At 39.4% G+C, this 24906-nt stretch overlaps 1 protein-coding gene across 2 annotated transcripts in view; it reads right to left on the minus strand.

Moving 5' to 3' along the window:
* The window catches only part of dennd1b (DENN/MADD domain containing 1B), a 139229-nt gene that overhangs the window by 111394 nt on the left and 2929 nt on the right, over positions 1 to 24906 (minus strand). For both annotated transcript variants that reach the window (XM_008406565.2, XM_008406566.2), the window contains exon 3: positions 661 to 704. In XM_008406565.2, the coding sequence (XP_008404787.1) occupies positions 661 to 704 (44 nt within the window). The remainder of the gene's footprint in view (positions 1 to 660; positions 705 to 24906) is intronic.

A 24906-nucleotide genomic window follows, 5' to 3' on the forward strand; every position in this document is an offset into this window, starting at 1 on the left:
ATATACATTTAATTAAATAGTTCCTAAAGAAAAATCAGAATTGGCTAAAATGAATGAAGAAAATCTCTGATCTATGTATGGCTCACAAAAATAATCCACAAATTCAGCAAACAAGATCATTTACATACATTTTTAATAATATTTCATTTGCAGGAAAAAGTAGAAAATACTTACCTTAAACTGTTTTATAAAGACAACAATGTATTTCAGACTGAAACTAAATACAGTAAATACGAGACAAAAGGAGCAATGAAGAGAAAGGCAAAAAAAAGAGATGGAGAGGGAAAGAAAAAAAGGGGGGAGAAAATAGAGGTGTGCATTCCTGTCACGGATGCATGATAATTACAGATTCACCATTTATTGAAGACCTGCTCACTGCTTTTCATTACCAACCACAGACGTACAGTCAGGCAGAGAAGGATGGTGGGGATGAGGAGAAGGAGGAGGAGGAGGAGAGGAAGCACCTGAAGGAGAGCGGTGGTGGTGATAGGTGCTGGGGGAGGTTACCACAGGAAGGCAGGGTGAGTTCGGGCGTGAGGAAAAAGGAAGAGAGACGGCAGAGGAGGAGGAGGGGGTGTTGGCGGTAGAGGTTGTCTGTAACACTGAACGAGTGAGAGATTTGGAGAGAGTGGAAAAAGAAAAAGCAGAGTGTGTTCCAACCTGGTCTGTGTGGTCCTGGGGGAAGCTCCACAGCACGGTTGGATCTAGAGGTAATTGACAGACAGCATTAATCAGCGGGTGAGAAACACACCGTCTTCGCTAGCTGCCTCAGATCACATACATATTAATGAGAGGGGTGGGGGCAAGGGTGGCTGCTGCGAGCCTGTGCACGCACACACACTCATACGCTGACATGCACACACACTCACATGGAGCAGCGCACACTGAAAGACAAGAGAGTATCTAGGCTGACTGTGTTGTAAATATGCAAATCTATATCCTCAGTGTAGATATGATAGCTGATATTATACACCGAATCATGCACGGTTAACAAAGTCACAATAACACACTGGTTTATTTGCTTAATTATTCCTACATTGATGCAAGCTTTGCTGTTTTGCTGGGATGTAAATCTTAAACCAAAAGGTCGATTACTATAAAAGGGTTCTGATTTCTATTTTCAGTAAACAACAGAATAACATAAATGAGAGATTAAACGGGATTATCATTGGATTTGCAGATCAAGTAAATTACCTACTTACAATAAATACTGTTTTGTTCGCTTAGCTGGTTTTGGTAAACACCATTATCCAAATGTTTTGAGTGAACAGTAGGAGCTGATCAGGTGAATAAGACATTTCTGGATATTCGCACATATCATCTGAGTGAGTGGGTGAAACTCTGTGGGAATTTATGACTGTTTTGAACAAATAAAACAGTATTTGTTCAAAATAACTAAATTTCTGTAAATTTAGTTACTTTGAGACTAGTCAAAGTAACTAAATTTACAGAATTTTCTTAACTTAGACAGTGGCAAAGAGGGGGGAAAAAAAAGGGGAATGGGAAACTGAAAGGTCACCAAAACTAGCCGGTCCAAAGCTCAAAAATCAGACCTTAGGAAACAGCATTTTCTTCATTCCTGCTGCCACACAATTAGAGAGGGCAGAACTTTTAGCGGATAACAGGAAGGTTGATTAAAATAAAGCCCAGCTACACTGCTCTCTAATTCCATTTTAAGCTTTATCAGTCTTTTGCTTTTACTATAAAATAACAGGAAATCCTGTTTTACAACAGGTGTGCATGGTGGGTAAATATTAGGTTTGCTCCTAATATTTATAAATTACCCACTTAACTGCAGCATTAAAATATTGTTTAAAATATATATTTTAATGCTCAAGTTCTTATATATCATACTTTATTATAGTTGGTAAAGAAAAATGACAATAGACTTAAATCAGTTTCAGTAGGACAAAGTTAAAAACTTGAGAAAGGAACACAGGAAATAATTAGCAGTTTCACATTCATATTAACGTGTTTTTGAGTTTTCACACCATAGAACCAGTTTGTGCCATGTGTTCGAGAGCAGGCGAGCGCCCAGCTATAGTCTGAACACGGGGGTTATCTGGTAAACATGGCTTCCACAGCTCTGAGTTCATCCAGTGACCCTGGCAGGAACAGCAATGGTTTAAGCAGACCAGCTTTTCCGTGCCAAGTTCACTGTCGCAGATGGACTACAGAGTAAAAAATAAACATGTCTACATCTCTGCTCAAAGCAAACTGAATGAGAAGAAATTAAAAAGAAGCAGTCTTAAACAACTGTGAATAAAAGCCAATAGAAGAAATCAAATCAAAAGCCAACATGTAATCACACAGTGTTAGGAGAGGCTTCATGGCTAACAACCCAGGATGTCTGTGAGAATCAGAAACACAATGGCAGCGTACACGACGGCGCGGCAGCAGAACCCGTGGTGCCTTACGTAATCCTATTGGATGATTTCATGGGTCTCATCCTGAAAAGAGCGGCCCAGTAAAAAAAAAGAAAAAAAAAAAAAAAGAACACCAGACCTCAAAGCTCAGCAATCCAACTATGACTACCCCCTTTCTTTCTACCCTGTGATCTGGCGCAGTCAGGGCTATTTTATGGTGATTTAGTGGGTGAGAGAATGGAGATGCTTGCTGGGGATGAATGACAGACATGAAGAGGGACAGGAAGTCTGGAGACGAGAGAGAGCCTGAGAAGAGATGGGAACATGGAGGTTTGTTGTGCAGAGCGGCTGCTTTTAGCACTCAAAGTTGTGTGGGGGTCCCACTAACAAGAACCACTATAATTATATTACTGATTAATGCTTTTAACCATGTTCACAGCTTAAATGGTGGACATCAATGTTGAGAATGTGACTGAACACAAAATGAAGTTGTGAAAAAAGGTACAACAAAACTGAGCAAACATGGCTCTAAAACACCATCTCTCTCTTAACCAACTCACGTTTTTTAACAATCATGGTTCCAGATGGAGGAAAAAAACAGACAGGCGGACAAACTGACCCAGAGAAGCAACCCACTTTGTCATGTAGAGTTTAATCCAGAACTTCACATTTAAATCATGCAACTGAAAAACACATTTGAAATTGATTATGAAGCTGGCGCAATAAAAACAGTATCAGAAACATGCAAAGCTGATTGCTGAGAACCTTTAGGGAACTCTTCAGAAGTTTATGTGGTTTCCTACCAAATCAATGAAGCGTCTGACGCATACACTGCCTACGTCATGATTACATCAGCAAAGTTTCTAAACTTTGTCCTTTCAACAATTTTCTTTCTGATAAATGTTAGATAGAATATTAATGCTCCACCTTTAAAATGCCTCGACATAACTTCTTGATAACTTAACAACTCGATAATATCTTGGCTTTATGTTCTGATGTGTTTTTTGTTTTGCATAAGAAGGAAAGTACAGTAAGGAATTCTTTTTCTTCCACTAAGCAGTAATTTTAAGCCAAAATAGGAATTTTTATTTTTCATAATATCTACCCTTTACACAGGAACAGACTTTTTTTCCCCTCTATTTTTCAAACTTCATGCACCCCCCCTGTTGAAGGTGCTGGGAGAACGGTGGTTGGAGAAAGGACACTTAAGGGGTTAAAGCTGAAAGTTGAAGGTTACAGAGGTGAAGAGATATCTGCTGCTCTGCCAGGGGACACAAATGTCACCACGACAGATCTTCAATATTTAGCTATCACAATTTTGAAATCTCCACGTCACCTGTTTCTTCTGTTTAAAAGGTAAAATTTTACTGAAATCCAAGTTTTGTGAGAGATATCAGTTTATTTTTGCTTTGACCTGATGGTCCACAAACTACTGCCAAGAGCAGACATTAGCAATTTATGTTTGAGGAAAAGATGGCATCCCACCATGTGAGGAAGCATTTTACTATTATTTCAAAACAAAGAGAAAATGTTGGAGTTGTCTTTAGCTTCTTATTTTAGTGATTAGTGCATTTTGTGGATAGCTTTACTAAAACAGCAGGTATTCTAGAGTTTTCCAAAGGGAAAACCATCATTTCCAAACACAGGATTTTTCACAACAGAGAGATCAAAAAGAATAAAAGGGCAACTTTGCCAAAATATGGCTAGTCTTCCTGTTACCCTGCTGAAAATCTTGCTCTCTTTTGCAGCCTGAATCATCTGTGGATGTTTCAACTTGCCAAAGGTCCAAGTCGGGGCTGAAAATGCCTCATTTGTTCTTTTTTATGAGTTCCAGCCATTTTTGTGTTTCCAGAAACTTGCATTCCACCGCCTCACAAACTCTGAAAATGCCTCATTTAGTCTGTTAAAACTTTTACACAGAGCTTAGGTAAGGTAGATTTACTTACGAAACTGGAAAAGCAGAAGTTTTGGAGAACAAGTGCAGGCTTGTGTATTCAAAAATAAATCTGTACAGTTAATGGAAATATGAAATTCTACAAAATATCTGCATTATACGAAAGTCTTTCCTTGAACAACATATGCGCATCAGAATTGAACTGATACTTTTCTAACAAGGTTCTTGTTCTTTTTCACACATTGTTACTCCTCTTTGCAGCTGCTTGTGCACACATCCATCGTTTACACTTACCATAACCCTACCCTACTTGCATTATACATTTATTCAGAAAAATACTCTGTCACCTCCATCAATGCCAAAAACAAAAAAAAGGCTGAATATGTTTTTATTGGATTTTCTACAGCTGACACAATCTATAAAGAGCTGTTGGATGCAGCATAAAAACAGTCAATTTTATGTGACACTAGTGGCAGCAAGACTGACAGAATGAAAACAACCTATAGCATATATCACCCCGGTGCGGCGTAAACAAATCCAATGGGTGAGAATTGAATTGAAATCACCTATTGAGGATTAGATTCCTGCATTCACACCCAGGAAAATCGAGGTGGGCGAATGTGACGAAAAAGCTCAAGAAGTGACCGCTGGTGCCTGCGTGCAGCGTGTGTGAAAATGTGTACTGCATGAGTAGATATGTGTTTACAGATGGATAGCAAGCTCAGGAGTGAGTATTTACAGTACAGTGACTTGTCCATTGATCCCTGAGGGCTTCAAGCATGGCTGACCTCCCCCAGTCACAGTGGGGGTAACAATCCGGCAGCCATGAGCCATGACACAGATACTGGTGAGGGGAGAGGGGCGGAGGGGGCCTGGGTGGTTGATATGGTTCAAAAATCAATGTTTTGGCTACTTTTAACACGCCTGTCATTGAAAGCCAGAGGGTGAGCCTGTAATTAGAAATAATATGCAAAAGCTACAAAACAATGAGAAAAAACAATTACAAAAAAAAAAAAAAACAGTCATGCACATGTATTTTAATGCAATAAATAAGTAAATAAAAACTGCTATTGATTAAAATAAACCTTGTTGGTGCATCTCTAACTGCAACCCATCTCACCCATCTACTGTATATCTACCCTAAGATTAGAGACAAAATAAACTTGCTGTTTTACCCCCCTTTCCTTTAATTTTCCCCACAAATCTTTGTCTGTTGCCTCTAAATGAGAAACGTTGGCATGTTCGCCTTGGCATAAATCTGTGCTTCTTGGGATTTTCAAGTAGGCTAAAAAGAAGCTGCTGGCAGAGGATGTCATTCCTAATGCTGCTGGCTGGAGGAAAAAGTTGGCACATTTTACCAGTGTGTCAGAAACCTCACACTGCCCAGCGCTGCACAGCGAGTTATTCAACTTGAAGTCATTTTGTCACTGAAAGAGAGAGGAAAAAAACATGCCTACTAACTTTGACTGACACAGTGCTGGATAAAAATATCCTTTTCAAACAACTGGAATAAGCATATGATGAACGTGGAATACGCCCACGGACCAGAGGCAGATTTGTGCTCTGTACTTCTATATGATCACCTTAGCAGTAACAGAGGCACTTTAAAACTGGGACTTCAGTGAAGCACAAAAAGAGCCAACTCTAAATCCAGTGTGAATACACATTTAGATGAAAGCTTTTGGTTTATAATTCTCTATACTATGTGAATCAAACACAGACTTGGAGCCCTCATGGCCATGCAGTGTTGTAAAGGCATAAAAATGCACTTTTTTCTCCATCGACGACTGAATGTGAGTGAATAGGAGGCCTGTTTGTTAAGGGAGGCCAAATCCCATATGGCGAACAGCAGCTCTTCTGGTGAGAAGAGAGGCTGAGAAAGCCACCGGCAGCCCCTCTCTTCCATCCGTGTTGCAGAGATGAAGGGATGTAGCGCCTGCCTCTTCTTGTTCCTCTTTTCTTCCCTCTCCCTTTGCCTCCTCTCCTCCTTCTTTCGTGGCCAGGGGTTAAACTGCTGCACTCTAACCTCCTTGGCAAAGATTTCATTCACTCACTTTCTCTCGCTCGCTCTCATCTGAGGCAGAGACTTATTTCACAGTATGTAGTGGATTAGGCCCTCTCATATGCCCCTGGACAAAAGCATTGTTTTAGCACTAGCCTGTTTGCTATAACTGGAGGAAGCTAGCACTACTAAGCATCCACAATACGGCCATTGTGGACAGGGGGCTAAAGGGACTCTGCCTCGGAGGCCGTCTAGACTTTGAGCCGGGGCCGACTGGAGAATCGGGAGGAGAAAATCCCATCAGGCAGTGGAGTGAAAGTTAACTAAGGTAACCTGCTGTGAACCTGATGAAGATGTCAAGCCAACATATGGCAAAAAATGTCTATTGTCAGAAGAAGAAGCTTTCTTCCCTCTGATGGAGGCAACGCTGGAGGAGGCGGAGACGAGGGGCGGCTAAAGAAAACTAAGGGGGGTTGAACAACCTAAAGCGAGGAATAAGTGCGGTGGTCATCGTTTTACTTCTGGATCAGCAGTCTTATTCTGGCCGGGAGGAGGCCCGGCCCCTCCGCTCACAATTAAAGGAGTAAGCAGATTAACTGGCATCTTTCAAAGGACAGCAGAAAGAAAAACACACTCAGGGACGTTTAAAACTGGTTTTTCAATTTGCCTATCACGTCTCGTACTGCAAATGGCATTACATTTCATGCTGATTTTGGATGTTTTCAGACATCTTAAAACTATGACATGCTCCTTAAGTTTACTAATCTCGATTGGTCACACTATGTTGTTAAAGTAAGGACTGCAAAGTGAGAGAGAAAAACCCAGTCCTCTGGAAAACATACCTGGATTCAAGCCATTTGCCATACTTATTTTATTTAATTCTCAGTTTTTGTTATATCCAACACTATAAAACCTTTTTTTTTTTTTTTTTTTTAGATAAGCGCCATCAAATGCATCACAAAGCTGATCTAGATTAGCTCTATAAATAGGTCTCCATTTTCACAGGAGTGATGAGATTTGCCTCCAAATGCTTAAAAATTTGAATAAACAAAGAGAAAAAAACAACCTCTAAGGTAGAGTCTGAGCTGCCAGCCAAAAAACCCAACTGGCAGCCTTCACATGTGAGAGATGCTGGCCTGAGGGATTTCCAAGCCATCTCTACAGATACATCTGAAAAAGATAAACAACAGTCTCAGTTGGAAGGGGAAGAAAGACCGAGCTGCATGGAGATGATGTGACCCTATTAATGCCACATTAGTTGTTCCGTCTTCCCCAGCAATGTGAGAAAAATGCTTCAGTGGGATGAGCTGAGAGAAAGAGGGAGAGAGAGAGGGGGTGGAGAAGAGGKGGAGAGAGAGAGAGTGAGAGAGACAGAATGAGAGGAGTGAAAGCGATACTGTCTCCAGGCTAGTTGGGATGCAACCCAATTTCACAGCTTCACGAATGAGTGGCACAGCATATGGATGCAACCTTTGTGACAGCCTCTCTGTATCACCACGTATCAGCGTTGATATTCCCAGTCAGATTCCATACTGGTCCAACATCATGTCAAACACCAGCGTCGCATGACTGCATCTTCAACACAGCCACCACACGGCGTGTTGGTTAGGAGGAGGGGGTCCTCCTTTAAACAGGAACATAAGCTAAAACGGCGTCTCTACGGGTAGAGTCCGCTCACTTCACTCTGTAGCGTTTCAGGCCTTAAGCGTTACAACATAACCTGATATGACCTGCATTTTTATTTACAAATGTGTGACAGAGGAGCAAACTGCGTCGTTTTGGCCGGAGTGCAACCAAGTAAACACAGTGCTGGGTGCTGGCTAGTTAGCTAAAACATGTCTTTATGTAAATGCATATGTCTCTGCATATGTTCCAACCATCTGCTTTCATCAAAACATCTATGAAAATAATGACAAATAACAGCTCTATGAACTCAGGCAAAGGCAATGTGAAGGAGAGAGCTGGTGTGACTACATTAATATACAAAGGGATGATTTTTTTTTTTGTGCATAATACACAGTTCCTTGCAAGTATTTAAACCCCTTGAACTTCAATATACAGACAACAAAGTTGTCCATATCTACTAAGTTGAAGGAAATTATACATCATTTATTTTATTTTTTACAAATTAAGAATCTGAGAAATGTGATGTGCATTGGTATTTAGAACCCCCAAATAAATACTTTGTAGAATAATATTTTGCTAGATGTTGTGGAGATGTTCTCTACCTGCTTTGTTCATCTAGAGCAGTGGTTCTTAACCTGGGTTCGATCGAACCCCAGGGGGTCGATGAGTCGGTCTCAGGGGTTCGGCGGAGCCTCTGCCGCGGAGGTAAAGACACACTTGTGTAAAGTTGTGATGACTCGCCCCGCTTTGCCATCACTTGCTGCAGAGGATCACGTTACATTGCTTAGCCAATCAGAGCTGCGGAGGAGCACCGATTGAAGGAGTTTCACTCTCAGCATGGATTTGAACTTGTGTCTTTAATAACTTCAGCAAAGCTCACAGTTTTTACCAAATTCTGTAGCTTTCGGTGTACTTCTAAATCTGCTCCTTAGTCGCATCTTTTCGGGGTTGCTACTGCCTCTAGTGCCGTGGGGGTGGTAACACAACTAATGTAATTACATTACTAAATCAGAATACCGCAAAGTCTTTATTATTTATTATTAATTTTTCATTCTCTTCAGAATATAGAGCTAATTAACTGATCTAAACAAGACCTTAAAGTGATTCCAGTTACTCTCAATGGCCAACCTGTTGAAACTGGCAAATTTTAAATACCTTGGGTCGTTCCTGGACAGTCAGCTCAACTTTGCTGAAAACACTGACTATATTTTGAAGAACTGTCCTCAGAGACTCTACCTTTTAAGAAGACTTAGTGATCTTGCAGTGACCCAACTAGACTCTAGTTTGGTCACCCCTCTGCCTGGAATTTTTGGGGGGGAAAAATAATTTTATTTTTCACTACAGAAGGGTTTCATTGAATGTGCATATGAAACTGGTGGGTTCGGTACCTCAAAAAAGGTTAAGAACCACTGGACTAGAGACTTAAATTCCAGTCTCTTCTTTATAAAATTACATCGTTTCACTAACATTGAATGGAGAGTTTCTTTGAACATGCATTTTTAAGTATTGACACAAATTCTCAAAAGTATTTATGTCTGGACTTTGACTAGGACATTCTGACAGATGAATATGCTTTAATATCCATTTGTTATTTAGTCCACTGAAGCTGTGGGAGGATTTTCTGTCTTGCCTCAGCCGCAGGCATCTTCCATGATTTTTCTCTATTAGCTCCAAATATCTGCCATTCCACTCAGTCCAACTTTCCTCTCCCTGCTGAAGATAAGGATTCCCACTGCATAACGCTGCCACCACCATTTTTAGAGCCTGTGTACTTTGGGTAATTAATTGATTACTAAGTTAGTTGACAATTATTTCAATAATCGATTTATTGCAATTAATTGTTTCAGCCCTAGTGCACCTCGTGCAGTGCAGGTTTTCCAACCCACACAACATTTTGTATGTACTCTAATCTGATCAGAGGAGTCTCTTCCACACGTTTGCTTTGTCCTCTAGATGACACTGCAAATAAGACATCTTATGGCTTTATTTCAGAATTAGTTTTTTCCTTATTACTCTTGAAGGCCCTGTTTGTGGAGAGAATGATCCACACCTGAACTGTGGTTCTTTGTAGCGCCTCCAGAGCTACAAACATTACTGCTCTCCTTCCGCATCAGCTATGTGTTGCTAAAGTTGGGGTTTTCCCAACTTAGGTGTGCCTGTTTGAAAATTGAATAAATAATAAAGAAACTGAGAAAAACCATGTATAAAAACAGACTGCAACACACTTTCTTTCAAATGGTTCAAAGTACAATTAGGAATTTTAAGAAAATGTAAAATAAACAATAAATCATGACTGCCCTATAGAAAAATCGAGACCGATACAGATAGTAATACTGGATCGATCAATAATCTCTAATCTTCACCACATTGTTTGTTAGTTTTCCTTCATTATGTGGCTTGTTCACTAACAAGTCCTAACAAACCTCCCACAGTCCTCACAGAACAGCTAAATAAATATTGAAAAAAGCTGCACTCCATTTAATTAAGATTATTAAACCATTATGCACCTTTAGTGTTTGTCTATCACAGAACATTTCAAGGGTTTGCTTGGTAATTTGCTAAAAGCTGCTGAGGTCTTTGTTAGACGACTGTTTTTAAGAGAAAGCGCAGTGTGCAGCACAGAAGCTCCTTGAGGTGTGGAGGGGATCGATCTCAGTTAATGTCACATGGCACAGCACCCAGAGGCAGCCGCGTGGCGCTGATGACACTGTAAAGCCTTGCCTTTGGCGGCTACATGCTCGGTGCCGCCGAGCTGCGATTTGAAGTTCACATGCAAAGGCTGACAGACAGACAGCTCTCAGTCAGGCAGTCAGTGAGTCAGTCAGCCAATCCTTCCACAGGGATGGCAACATACCTGGATCTGTTAAAAGCGTACAACACTGCCTAAACTCAAACATGTACACAGGGGCCTCAGCATGCTGCAGGACTGATGGACTGACAGAAAAACACTGGCAAAACATCACCAAAATGCAGGTTTGCACACACAAGAATGATCCACTCTTGCACGTAATTTGGCAGAAAACTACTGCATGTCAACGTTTGACGAACGACATTTACAGGGAGGTAAACATGCTGGGGTTTTTTTTTGGGGGGGGGGGGTTTGTTAAAATTTGGCTTGCTCAGCTTAACGTAAATCTAAAACCGAAGGGAAAAAAATTAAATACAAAGAAGTATATAATTGTACAGGTGAGGTATTAAAACTTTATTTACACCAGTAATTAATCTATTTTTCAAACTTTTGACAAATCAGGGAGAAATCCTGAAAAGCCAACAGTTTTTCAGAGTAAAACAACATGCAGTGCAAAATTATGCACGAGCACAGCATAAACTCAAACTTTGCTCTGAGTTTGTGGAAACACTATGCAAATGCTCAATCTGAAGGACACAAAAATGCAGACATTGAGTCGGACAATTTATTGTAAACACATAAAAAATACACAAGTGAGCTATAAATGTAAGATGAAGCATCTGCCTTAAAGAGAAAATGGCTTTAAAAATGGCCACACAATACTCAAGCTGTGTAAATCTAATCTGGAATATCTTAAAAGATGAAGGAAATGAGAAGCAGTATATTAAAGTGTTTCCACCTGGCGGTACAAGTAAAACAACTGATAGGACCCTGCCTCTGTAAGCCAGAGGACCATGAAACAATGACAAAGCTCCAAGCTAACTCCGAAAAGTTCATCTTAGATAAAAATTGTTTGCGATTATTGATTATTATCAAGGACTATAGCTTTTCACTCGATGGAGAGTTCTTTCCACTTTTACAGGCGGTTGGAGTCATCAACCACAAACACAGCAGATGTGTTTCCAATTGCAAAAGTGATTAAAGAGAGAAAAAATTACTTCCTAACAAAGAGCTTCAGGTTGTGGCTTGATCAGGCACTTGTCAAACTTACAAAAGAACACTTGATGATTAAGAAAAACCACAACTGGAATGGCAATTCCAAATAAAAGGTTAAATGTGGTGGATGTTTTAAATGCAGTGCAACAGATTGTAGAAGGCAGGAACGATCCGTCCTGTTAACCGATTCATGGAAGGTAAACAGCCTCCATCGAATTTCATGTATCAGATGAACTTCAATCTGAAGGACACATGCATATATGTATTTTACTAAACTGTGATATGGGATTAGACATTTTCTTGCTTTCTTGACCGTGAATGAATACAATATAAAAGACAGAAAGATTGCTCTGCATGTAAAACAAAATAAAGGGATATATTGAATTAAAATTAACACGTTAAAATCAATGTAATTAACTTAAACACATTAAAGTTCCTATCCGTTTTTTTTTTATATTATAAACGAGCCTCAGCAGAACCATAATTTATGGAATATGACTAAATATTTTTGCCTTATACAAGAACATCAGTTAATAACTAAACATGTCTTAATAACTTTGTACACGGAAGTTCACACTAAAATTTGCAATGAAAATTTGAAGCTCCAACAATGGTGCATTTGTGGGTGTTCAAAGAACAGTGCAAAGCAAATCAAACCTTTTAATTTCCCACAGCTGAACACGAACAACAGTTTAACTTAAGTGATGCCAGACTGACTAGAGCCTTAAATGTCAACACTTTATCTACATTTCTCTTAGATTTAATACAAAAAAGAAATGTCTTAACAAAAGATTTCACTAAAAACAAGCTGTCCAGTTGACACATTAATGATTACTGGAAGGAGAGGGATTTTATGCAGATATGCAAACAAAGACTGATTTAGAAGATCTGCAACGGTAAAAGGTCTGGACACTTACAGAGGCATCAAGACTGACCTATTTTATTTTCCGTCCTAAAAAAGTAGGCCAGAACCCAAATTAGGGGTCAGTAGGGGTACCACACGCGTGTAAACGCCTTCGTCTTTACAGTAATTGTTTGATGTTAGGCAAACTAGGAGCAGCCTCGAGTGGCGAGACGTAGCCTGAGGGCATCACTGTTGACATGTAAATATCAAGAATGAAAGCTGAAATGACAGCACAGACAGTCGGCTTGTACTCTTGGCTGTTCTTGGATTTGGCCTTGACCACAAAATTAAGGTTTAAAGGACATGGGAAGCCTACATGTCCAGATACCAGTCCTCATATCATGTCAGTAAAGAGGCTGATTTTCTTAATAGGCGGGAGAAACACATTTTCACCTTTTGTCATTCATCTTTCATAGTATTAAACTGGCACCGGCCCAAAGAAACCAGAATGTAACTGGGACTCATTCTTTAACAAAGCCATGCTTTTTTCTCACCATTCAAATAAATGCAATCTAAAACTTGGAGTGATGAAGTTTATAACATAGTTAAAAAGGCTTGGTACATGTAAAAAAAATGGGCTGCTATTTTCTTGCAAATAAGTTAAATCAAACTCAGTTAGATTAATGTGTGTACAGCACCAACTCACCACAACAGTCATCTCAAGGACTGTTGTAATGTGTTTACAAACTAAACACATTAAATGTAAATACTGAAATACTTTATCTCAATTCAACCCAAACAATACACTGAATTTCATACATTCCAGATCAGTCCTAGTTATATTATTACCCAAAGGGAAACCAACTTAAAAATTCTAGGATGGGTTCTAACAAGTAGGATCATTAGATTATGCTAATATATTTTATTACTCTGAAATCTCAAATAAATTTAGAATGAGCTATACAAATAAACTTGACTAGGTCACACCAGGCTAAAAGTTGTTGATACCTCAAACAACCTCACTGACTGATCACCTAGTTAGCATGTTTAGGAGGATGCTAAAAATAATTTTAATAGAACCATTTATCTCTTGTTCCGTGAAGTCATCACAGCTGAGAGCTGAGGAAATAAATAGTGGCTCTGTCCAAGTCTGGCTACAGTTCTCAAAAAACAACTAAGATTGTTCTGATGAGTAAAACATTTGATGCATTATTCTAGTGTTTAACTTATGATGTCTAAAATGACCAATATTGTGACTATTGTGGTATAAAATTTGCGTGAAGCTCTGTCTGAGTTGTACAGTATTTATTATAAATGGAACACTAAATGTTTTAGGGTAAAAGCTGTGTTCTGTTAAAAATAAAAAAGTGTGACTGTTAATAGGCAGCTGTTTTAATCCTTCCTCTCTGTACAGTGTTCTCATGTGTTCAGGCATCTCAGATATACTATTGTGTCAACTGATGTGGTTTACTTCAAACTGTTATTTGAGAAGTTCATTCAGAGACAAATTAATTTCTGCATTTTAAACTGTAATTTTTGTCACAAGTGGTCATGTGCAATTTAAACGTAAATTACATAAGCACAGAATGACCACCGAACACCTAAATCTCCAAGTATGGTGCCAGTTTGCTATGTATCGAAGATAATGTACCTATATAAAGCTTCTCCTGACTTCCTCCTCCTCAGTAGACAAATCCTAACTTCAATTTGAGGTCCAGGCTTTACAATAAACTGCTTTTATCTTGGGTGGGTATTGTGTATTGCAATGATGCCTGAGTTCACTAATCCAAAACGAAACATGATCACTTTTCTGCGACTGTCGGCTGAATTCTCACCAACTTAGTGCTTCCTTTTTTTGGTGTGCTTTTTTTATTAAACATTAAATCTCAATTTGAGACGAGGGGAAAAAGTCAATGAAATCCATACTCATTCAAATCCTATCATGACATGTCATAAAAGTCAACATCTTTTTTTTCCCCTGAAATCCAATTTAACAGACTAGCACAGATTATCATCTCCAAAGCTATATTAAAGCAAAGGCTGAGCTAATCCTGTTCGTTTGTGGGCTAAACTAGGCCACACTGGTATTACACACATAAGTACCTGCCAATTATTGTGCTTTGACTCAGAAAATCAGGTTTTACGCAGTTGTTGGAGTACAACAGTATACACTTGCACCATCTGCTGTGCAAAGCATACGGCATATACTAAATCATCTGTCACGTTTTGACAGGACTCGTATGAATGAAAAACAATAACTTCTTTTTTTGTGCTTGAAGCGCCGTGCAGATGGACATTTTTGTGGCCTCATAAAAATGTCCATCATAAAAGCGCAGAAAATTGCCACAGATTTTTAGAAATAAAATTCAACAGTGATCACAGGAAGATAAATCCAGCTGCCAACCCATAAAATTGCACAGTACAGGGAGAAAACGCACAAACAAACAAACAAAAAGCCACCAAGAAGACTGTTGCAAGACTGCAAGTGGGATAATGTGATGAAACTCTTCTGCATTCATCAAAATCTTTTCATTTTAAATTATTGATCGGGTTCCTACTTTTCCCCACTTTTTCGCCATGAAAAGGGGAAGTCTAAAAATAGCCTGCTGGTGTCAGTGCCTAGAAGTCTTTCCATGATCCCCCCTCCCTCCCTAACCATCTACACCCCCCTCCAGTCTGGCAGCATTAGTGAATTCAGATGAGCCTCCTGCAGTTCTCCCAGCTTCTGAGTCTCAATCTTATAGATGCAGTCACACACACACGCGTGCACACACACCCCTACAAACAACACAGAATCTACCTGTATACACACACAGCCGAAACATACAGTTCCCCCCTGGAGTTTCAGTGCTGCATCGGAGAGCGGGAAGGCTCTACCAACAGACCTCAGCGTCTTGGTTCCGAGTTTATACGTTACCACCAGAAGGGTATTTGCCTCTTTTTTTTAGCCTCCCGTCTTCATTCTCTGTCCAATGCTTGGCACCGTGTTTATATTGTAAAATACTATACGTCTGGAAAGTTTAGAAAAGTCACACGAGAGTGTAGAGAGGAAGTTTTCTTCCTCTCTACACTGTCGTCGTCAACCGTCTCTTTCTCTGTTATTACAAGTAATCAGAAGGTGAGACAGAAGGTTTGCAACTCGTCACTCTTTAACCAGCAGTCTGATCACAAAGGAAGAAGGAAGAGACGTATTAATAACTTAATACCAATATGCAAGCAAAACATGAATGATTGTTCTAAGAGAAATTACACCTGCAAATATGAGAAATCCATTGTAATGTTTCTATGTTATGGCAAGTCGGAGTGAATAAGGGAGTGAGGACTCCAATCAAGACTTAAAACAAGAGCTCTTACTGAAGTTAGTCAGTATAATATCATAAAAATATTTCAAAAAGCCTTAAAATTTATATAGCAAGATCAGTTTTCCACCAGAAGCAACCAGAATACTTACAATAAGCAGATAGTTCCAATCAGTGTGTACGCAAAACTTTGCGCTAGTACTGCAATTAGCGTTGTTTCGCTGAAAAAGGAAAAGCAATTATAATCGCACTTGATTAAGTGTGTTCGTGCAACAAGTCATTTAAAAAATTGCCGCCCTATCATCCTCCTGTCGCCTTCATCATCTCTTCTGCCAGTGGTAACAGACAGTTGTTGATCACTTTTGTGTTGTAAAAAAAGGATCTCCACTGTAGTTTTGCAGAATACACTAATAAATATAGCTGAAAAACCACCTCATCCTAACACAAACACCTTTTTAGTGAAAAACATGACTTTTTTATAAATCTGCTTGTTTCTATTAAGCAAATCTATTTTCATCATTCCAATTTGTAAAATTATAAGGCAAACGGAAACACAGCTGCTGATGCTGTGGATCATGATTAGGTTCCCAGGGTTTATGGAAGACAAAGAGACCCAGAGCATCACAGATCTTCTGCCCTACTTAAAGTCATCTTGAGGTGTTTTTCCACATTTTTATCTTTTCTTTTTTGCTGCACCGAGCTGGACGGTTAGATGTTGGAAAGCTTAATGTTGGTCTCTTCTGACTAAAGCACATGGTTACAGGTAAAGTGTCCGTATTGTCCAGCAAAACTTGCATTTGTTTGTGACACAGAACAATGCTGACTTTTTCCTGTTTTGACTCCAAAACAGTGACTTGGCAAAGCATGTGATGATTGTTTGAGATTCTTTGACAACCCTGGTCCTTGTCTACCCTTGTCTATTGCTCAAGTAGTTTTAATTCTAGATATAGGAAGTTTAGGTGAGTAGTTGTTTTCCTGTAGCCCAGTGGAGCCCAAGTCCACTCAACTAGAGCAGCTAACTTGCAAACTTTACATGCATTCCTTCCCTTTCAGCTCTTCAGAGGCCTGGTGACGAATTGAAAAAGGGACACATGTAAAAGTTGCAGGAAGGACTTTGCCACCCCTGCTGTAGAAATTTACTGAGTTATAAAGAATAGCTCATGTTTCTTTCACTAAACTAGCATGTTCTCTTGTCTTTCCCAATTTAAAGAGTTGCTAAAATCAACAGGCTGACGTATCACCACATTTTACACCACAGCAAACAGGAAGTCATATCTTAAAAAATTATTAAGTTTGCACAATACTTCATGCTTATGCCATTTAGACAAATTCACAAAAGCAAGATGCACAACTCAAAAGCCTTCATGCAAAAATATCCTCTGACTTCAACAGCAGACTGAAAAATATCTCAAACTCAAACTTTAGACTACTTTATTGATTGACTGCAACCCTGCTCTCGTTAGGGGTTTTTCAAAGTCTACTCATTACCACGCCAAGGCAGGAAAGTGAAGACACTTCCTCAATTCTGTTCAAAGGAAACTGATTAAAAATAACAGTAGATGATATCAGGCCTTGTGTTTAACACTCAAGACTCACAAATTCGTGTGGCTGAGACAGAAGAGAGAGGCAGAGGAGTTTAGAGATGAACAAAGTGTGAGGAGCGGGGGCTGTCTCAGGAGTCTAATGACCAATCAACACCCTTCTTGCTGCCATAGCATCGGCAAGTTCTCCAAAGGGCCCCCAGACTTGGTGTGAGCCCACCATGAACTCAACACGAAGCTGGCAGAAAAATCAGACTTTAGAACCAACAATGGTTGGGTCACAGAGCAGTGACATTTTGCAAAATGTCATCATGTTTTAAAACACTTTTTAAAACACGTACTACATAGAAGTTTTACTTAATAAGGGAAAAAAACTTTGCTAAATAAGGAGAGGGTGAAAGAAAGAGTAAAACGACATGACAGTGCTGCTTGAGGAAGCTGAAGCTGAGACACAGCAGTTTGATAGTAAAAGATGCAGAGACAAAAATTTTCTTTTTATAATTATACAACTCCAACTTCAGCAACAAAAAGAAATATTTTGTCACTGCCCACTTTATTTAATATATTTGTTCAACTGCTTCTTAATACAAATTGCAACTAAGCCAATCACATAGCAACTATGAATTTAGCCATCTAATTACAGTGGTGTGAAAAAGTGTTTGCCCCCTTCCTTATTTCCTGTTTTTTTGCATGTTTGTCACACTTAAGTGTTTCGGAACATCAAACCAATTTAAACAATAGTCAAGGACAACACAAGTAAACACAAAATGCAATTTGTAAATGAAGGTGTTTATTATTAAAGGAGAAAAAAAATCCAAACCATCATAGCCCTGTGTGAAAAAGTGATTGCCCCCGAAACCTAATAACTGGTTGGGCCATCCTTAGCAGCAACAACTGCAACCAATCATTTGCGATAACTTGCAATGAGTCTTTTACAGTGTTCTGGAGGAATTTTGGCCCACTCATCTTTGCAGAATTGTTCTAATTCCGTTACATTAGAGGGTTTTCGAGCATGAACAGCCTTTTTAAGGTCATACCACAACATCTCAATAGGAATTAGGTCAGAACTTTGGCTAGGCCACTCCAAAGTCTTCATTTTGTTTTTCTTCAGCCATTCAGTGGTGGACTTGCTGGTGTGTTTAGGATCATTGTCCTGCTGCAGAACCCAAGTTCGTTTCAGCTTGAGTTCACGAACAGATGGTCGGACATTCTCCTTCAGGATCTTTTGGTAGACAGCAGAATTCATAGTTCCATTTATCACAGCAGGTTTTCCAGGTCCTGACGCAGCAAAACAGCCCCAGACCATCACACTACCACCACCATATTTTACTGTTGGTATAATGTTCTTTTTCTGAAATGCCGTGTTCCTTTAACGCCAGATGTAATGGGACACACACCTTCCAAAGAGTTCCACTTTTGTCTCATCGGTCCACAGAATGTTTTCCCAAAAGTCTTGGGGATCATCAAGATGTGTTTTGGAAAAATTGAGACAAGCTGTAATGTTCTTTTTGCTCAGCAGTGGTTTACTTCTTGGAACTCTGCCATGCAGGCCATTTTTGCCCAGTCTTTTTCTGATGGTGGAGGCATGAGCGCTGATCTTAACTGAGGCAAGTGAGGCCTGCAGTTCTTTGGAAGTTGTTGTGGGGTCTTTTGTGACCTCTTGGATGAGTCGTCGCTGCGCTCTTGAGGTAATTTTGGGAGGCCGGCCACTGCTGGGAAGGTTCACCACTGTTCCATGTCTTCGCCATTTGTGGATAATGGTTCTCACTGTGGTTCGCTGGATTCCCAAAGCTTTGGAAATGGCTTTATAACCCTTTCCAGACTGATAGATCTYAATTACTTTCTTTCTCAATTGTTCCTRAATTTCTTTGGATCTCRGYATGATGTGTAGCTTTTAAGGATCTTTTGGTGGACTTTACTGTGTCAGGCAGCTCCTATTTAAGTGATGTCTTGATTGAAAATAGATGTGGCAATAATCAGGCCTGGGTGTGGCTAGAGAAATTGAACTCGGGTGTTAAAAACCACAGTTATAGTATATTTTAACGAGGGGGGCAATCACTTTTTCACACAGGGCCATGATGGTTTGGATTTTTTTTTCTCCTTTAGTAATAAACACCTTCATTTTCAAATTACATTTTGTGTTTACTTGTGTTGTCCTTGACTATTGTTTAAATTGGTTTGATGTTCCGAAACACTTAAGTGGGATAAACATGCAAAAAAACAGGAAATGAGGAAGGGGGCAAACACTTTTTCACACCACTGTATGCTAAAAATTACTTGAAACTGATCATCAGATTGGAGAACAAAATGGATTCAAGGCACTTTTAATGTGCTCTGGTTGTTTCAGAAACTGCAGAGCTACTGGGATTCTGCATGCATACCTGGGGATTTATTACAACCAAGGCAGTAAGAATACCAACTACATGCTGGACCGTAAAGCAGATGGACTCTAACAGCAGAAAACCACACCTGGTGCTGCTTCTCTCAGTTAAGAACAAGAAACTCTCCCAAGAACCTCACCAAAATGAGATAATAAAAGATTGGAGAACCTTTACCTGATCCAAGGAGACTCAATTTCAGAACTGTCCATTAGCAAACATGTAAGTGTGAATTCATCGTACCTTGTATCAGCAGCTGGTATCAGTGATTTAACGTGTGGGAGATATCAAAAGGGGTCCAACCCAGTACCAAGTCATACCTCATAAAGCAGCCAGTGAGATTTACTGTTCTTACGTTCCTACATTTTAAACATTACCCTTCTGCTTCATAAACTAAAGTAGGAAGCAATACTTCTCATGTAAATAAAGATGCTCGCATGTAGAGAGTTTAGGGACTCTGACATGAACTCTTCTAGGAAAGCAAATTAGCTTAGCTAGTAAGGGGGAAGTTTATGATACCAAAAACTATTAGAAAAAAAATAGGAAAAAAGGGCAAGAAGAGAAACCTAAACCTCTGTCCAACCAGTGAGACCCCAGTGCTAACCTGGGCTGCCATCACTGAGTTTTATGTTAATAATAAATCGCTTCCCTAATTGCAGCATAAATGTTGCTGTAAAACTGATATGTTGGTCTATTAAGTTTATTGGTTTGTTAGCGGGAACAATCTGGCTGTAGGGAGCAGGCGAGGACAGGTAGCATCTGTCCCCACCTACTGCCTTGGCAGCATTAGCGTCATCTGCTAGCTTTGGCAGCATCTTGGAAGCACATCAATATGGCTTTATGTAGCCAGGGCCGCTAGTAGCTAGCATGCCAGTCACGCTCTCAGGCAACACTCTGCTCACAGCCTGAGCATCCACAGAGCAGCGTGCCAACAGAGCTGAGCAGAACTGAGCGGGGTGCTGAACAGGGAGGCCAGGTCTCTCTGGACCTGCATGGGGGGAAAAGGGACAGTGTCTGTCATCTAGCCACAGATCTGTAGTTAGAGTGTGGGGCCGAGTCCAGGTATGAACACCGCCACCACTGCAGTGGCAAGCTTTAAATTCTCACTGTTGTTTCCTTCCAGCAACACCATTTCAGAATGCTGATGCACTATATATAAAAAAAAATAAAATAAAAAAAATCACACTAGTACTTTTTAGAAAATAACACATGGAGTAGGGCTACAAATAACGATTATTTTAGTAAATCGATTATTCTTTTGTTCTACAGGGAGAAAACAATTGCCACATTCTGCTGATTTTTCATTTAATTGTAATTAAAAATGTTTCAAGAAAAAAGTCAACATTTTATTGCCTAAAATGCAGCAAAATAAAATTCCTGCTTGACTTAGCATTAATAGAGCACAGAGATAATATGTTGACTATTTCTTGGATTAATTGATTATTACTTGGATAGTAAAAGGTGCTTAGTATAAGGTTGTTAATTCGAATCAGGTGAAGCTAAAATTATGAAGATTTCTGACTAGAACATATTTACACACCAAGATTCTTTTCATCTGAAAAGGTAAATGTAAACATTTTTGCACAGTTTTAGTTGAATTACTGCTCTGAGGATGCTGTTCTTTCAGAAAATAGCCGTTTTTAGTCTACATACTCTAGTTAATAATTAACTGATCAATAAATTAGTTGACGATTATTTCAATAAGCTATTCATCACGATTAGTCTGATTAATTGATTCAGCCCTAATTCAAATGATGACGAGTTTGAAATTGTATTTTATCATTCACAGCCAATTTTACAATCTTAACTTGAAATTGGTCGATTACCTACATTGCTGATGCTGCACTTTGCCAGCCAAAGAAAAAAAGGAAAAAGCTACCCATGGGGAATAATGACTGGGAGCTGATCCAACACCACATTTCAGACCACAGGCAGAGTCAAATTATGAGGTAACATGATTATTGCTTCCTAATTACAAATGAACAGTTTTCTTCTTGCAAGGCCATAGTTTTTAACCAGATGTTAGGATGTACATCAGCAGCAAATGTCATGCAAACTGAAGTCACTTAAAGAAGAAATAAAGGAATAATGTGCCCTTTAACATATTCATGCACCTCACTGCAAGCATAAACTTTAATGTAACTTAAAGGGATTGTTTGAGAGTCATATAAAAGTGTGAAAAGAAAAAGAAAGTGATAGAAGGTTCCTCATATTTTTTCTCACTAAAACGTATTCAGTCGCATTTACTGTGAAATTGATTCAAAAACTCCATAATACTCAGAAGTCGTTTAAGTCAAATAAATAGAGAAGTTCGCCTGTGTGTGATTTAATTTCAACATAACTGCAGCTGTAATGAGGCACATGCTAACTCCAGAGGAGCTGCAGAGACCCAGAGCTCAGGTGGGATGATTCATTTACAGTTTAAAGTGATTTATTAATCCAAGAAGGAAATTATAGTTCTTTTAACTCAAAAAAATGTATAAATGCTGATGGCTTTGAGCAGGAAGGATCTCCTGTAGCTGTCATTATTACAGCAGTTCTGAAGAGGCTTCTGACTGAAGACGGTCTTAAGAAGAGGATGCAGAAGGTTGTCTGTAATTTTCAAGATTATATAAAGAATCCATCATGGCAACTTCACCTCCAGAGCATTGCCCAGAACTTTATCAGCCTTCTATAAGTTGTGTTCTCCATAAAATATCTACTTTATTTACGCCATTTCAAATCAAAGTTAAGATGTTGGCAAGTGAAATGGTAACTATATAGAGCACAATCTATTTAGAGAGTAGTCTGTTTAACAAGGCCAAGATGGAACAGCTTACTGAAATGCAGGCTCGTTGCAGGCCTGCAGATATGTGGGTGTTCAGCATTGTGGCTAGAGAAGGTGCGAAACCAAGGTAGCAGAAGAAATTTAGGTACAGGCGTAGTGACCATTCATATGGGGTTATCTATTTTTACCTGACTTTTGTGTAGCTTTTTTGAACTTTGCAAGCTAACTGTGACCTACACAAGTGTCTGGGACTACCATTTACAGAGTAGAGGCACTGAATCAAGGTGCTGAGCATGGATCTAGTTTCAAACCTGCAGGACCCGGATGTGGTGAGTGTGGCAAAACCCTGGTGCGGCATCAGCAAGATAACGCACACAGCAAGCACTTCTCCTCCACCTCTTCAGTCACTTTCTACAGGGTAAACTAGATCACTGATAGGGGAAACGCACAACACTGAAAACGCAGCCAAAAATCAATCTAAAATAAAGCTCGAGTTCCCTGAACTGTGGGGAAGAGATGTGAAAAATCACAAGCAAGCTTCCACCACTTCTCCAAATGCCAAATGCTCCAATCTTCTACATCACGTTGCTATGACAATTTAATTATAGTCCATCATGGTCGCCCTACTGTTTGTTTGCCTCTCTGAGGCAGTGGGAAGATAATGTGTGAATATGAAATGGCACTTTTTGGCAAATAAAAAAGAAAAAGATCAGGAGAAGACGGTGCTGGTGTGTGTGACTTTGTGGAGGTTTCACAGTGTGTCCAGGGTCTGTTGATTATGACTCATAACACTAACCCACTTCGCTCTCAATAGAAGCTCACCGTAGCATTGAGACAAAAAAAAAAAAATGCAAGCAAGGCTACAGGAAAAATTACACGAGTATATTTTACATTTAGGTCATTAAGACGTTAAAATTAATTTGAGAAACGTTTTAACACCCAAGATGTATTCTACTTCATAAAGACTAGTTGAGGTTAAGTCAAAGAAACTGAAACTGATCCAAATTTTTTGGAGAAGTGATTCATTCCTCATTGGAGTAAATGAAACTGCTTCTTGTCAAACGCTGACCACCGCAACCATAAGCCCCTCCTGAGAGTTAGCTCACAAACAGCTTCCTCAACTGATAAGTTTTAGATCCAATCAGAACTCTGAGCAGAACAAGCACTTTGGGCAAATAACTGAGCAGAATACGATTTCCCTGAAGAGTGCAAGCCTTGCTCTCTGCACCGTCTGCTCTGGGGAACAGGGAGTCCGGATATGAGCCTGACCCCGGATCATACAAGAAGGAAGTCAGTTATTACTGCGCAATCCGGCGGTTTATGAGTTTGGTTTAAAAATCCAATATGAGAAATACATCCAAGGACAACTTTCAGCCTTCCCTAGTCAGGCCAGCAGCTGCCCAAGTGAGCCATCCAATAACACCTCTTTAAATCCAGTCCACTGAGCAGGCAAAAGAAGACAGTGGGTGTAATGTGCAACAAAAAATGTTTTTACACAATATTCAACTGATGAGGGATGGTGGATATTGATGTGAAATATATATATTAATTTCCATATCCATGAAAAGGTAGAACACAGCGTTGTTCCTTATGAGCCACGGTCGTTTCCCAGAAAAGCTCTGGGCACCAGTGATGGAATATTTTATTAATGCAAACAGCAGAACAGTAAAGCAGCTTTCTGATCCAATAATGTGATTTCTAAAGCATTTTTGTGGGGCAACAGTTACAAAAATAAAATTTCCAACTTCAACTCAAGACATTTGTTAAATACATAAACTATACATCTACTTGATCAGTCTCGGAGCAAGATGTTAAAACTAACTTATTGACATTTGAGGTTTTTCTTTTGAACTCAGTCCTGACCTTTTCTTGTCCTCTGGATCCTGACTGAGTGAACACAAGCATAACAACAGAACGGTTATAATGACTACTCTCATTGTGCAAAACCCCCTCAGTCATGCACTGAAGTTCGGTGACACTTGGTGTCTTGCTTTAAGATAATGTGCAAGTGCATTCAGCAAATGCTCACTGAAATTACATGGCACTCTGACTGCAAAGCTGAAAAATTATCATAATTAAAGGCTGGGGGATAATAATATATTTTGGAAACACAGAGAAGCAAAAAGAAAAAGCCCTTGTGGATACACATGAAGATGCTTATGGCATTACTGTTGGTAAACAATCAATTCACTTTAAGTCTCAAGGAAAAGTGAAAATAATCATTCAAGCCTAAAAGAAACAGCATCAGACAGGAGATGTGTTTTATGTGTCAACAGTCAAAAACATAAGAGATTTACAGCAAACATTTGCTTTTCAGAAATTGTACACACATTTAATGTGCCCTT

The sequence above is a fragment of the Poecilia reticulata genome, linkage group LG4 (genome assembly GCF_000633615.1).
Source record: "Poecilia reticulata strain Guanapo linkage group LG4, Guppy_female_1.0+MT, whole genome shotgun sequence".
Lineage (NCBI taxonomy): Eukaryota > Metazoa > Chordata > Actinopteri > Cyprinodontiformes > Poeciliidae > Poecilia > Poecilia reticulata.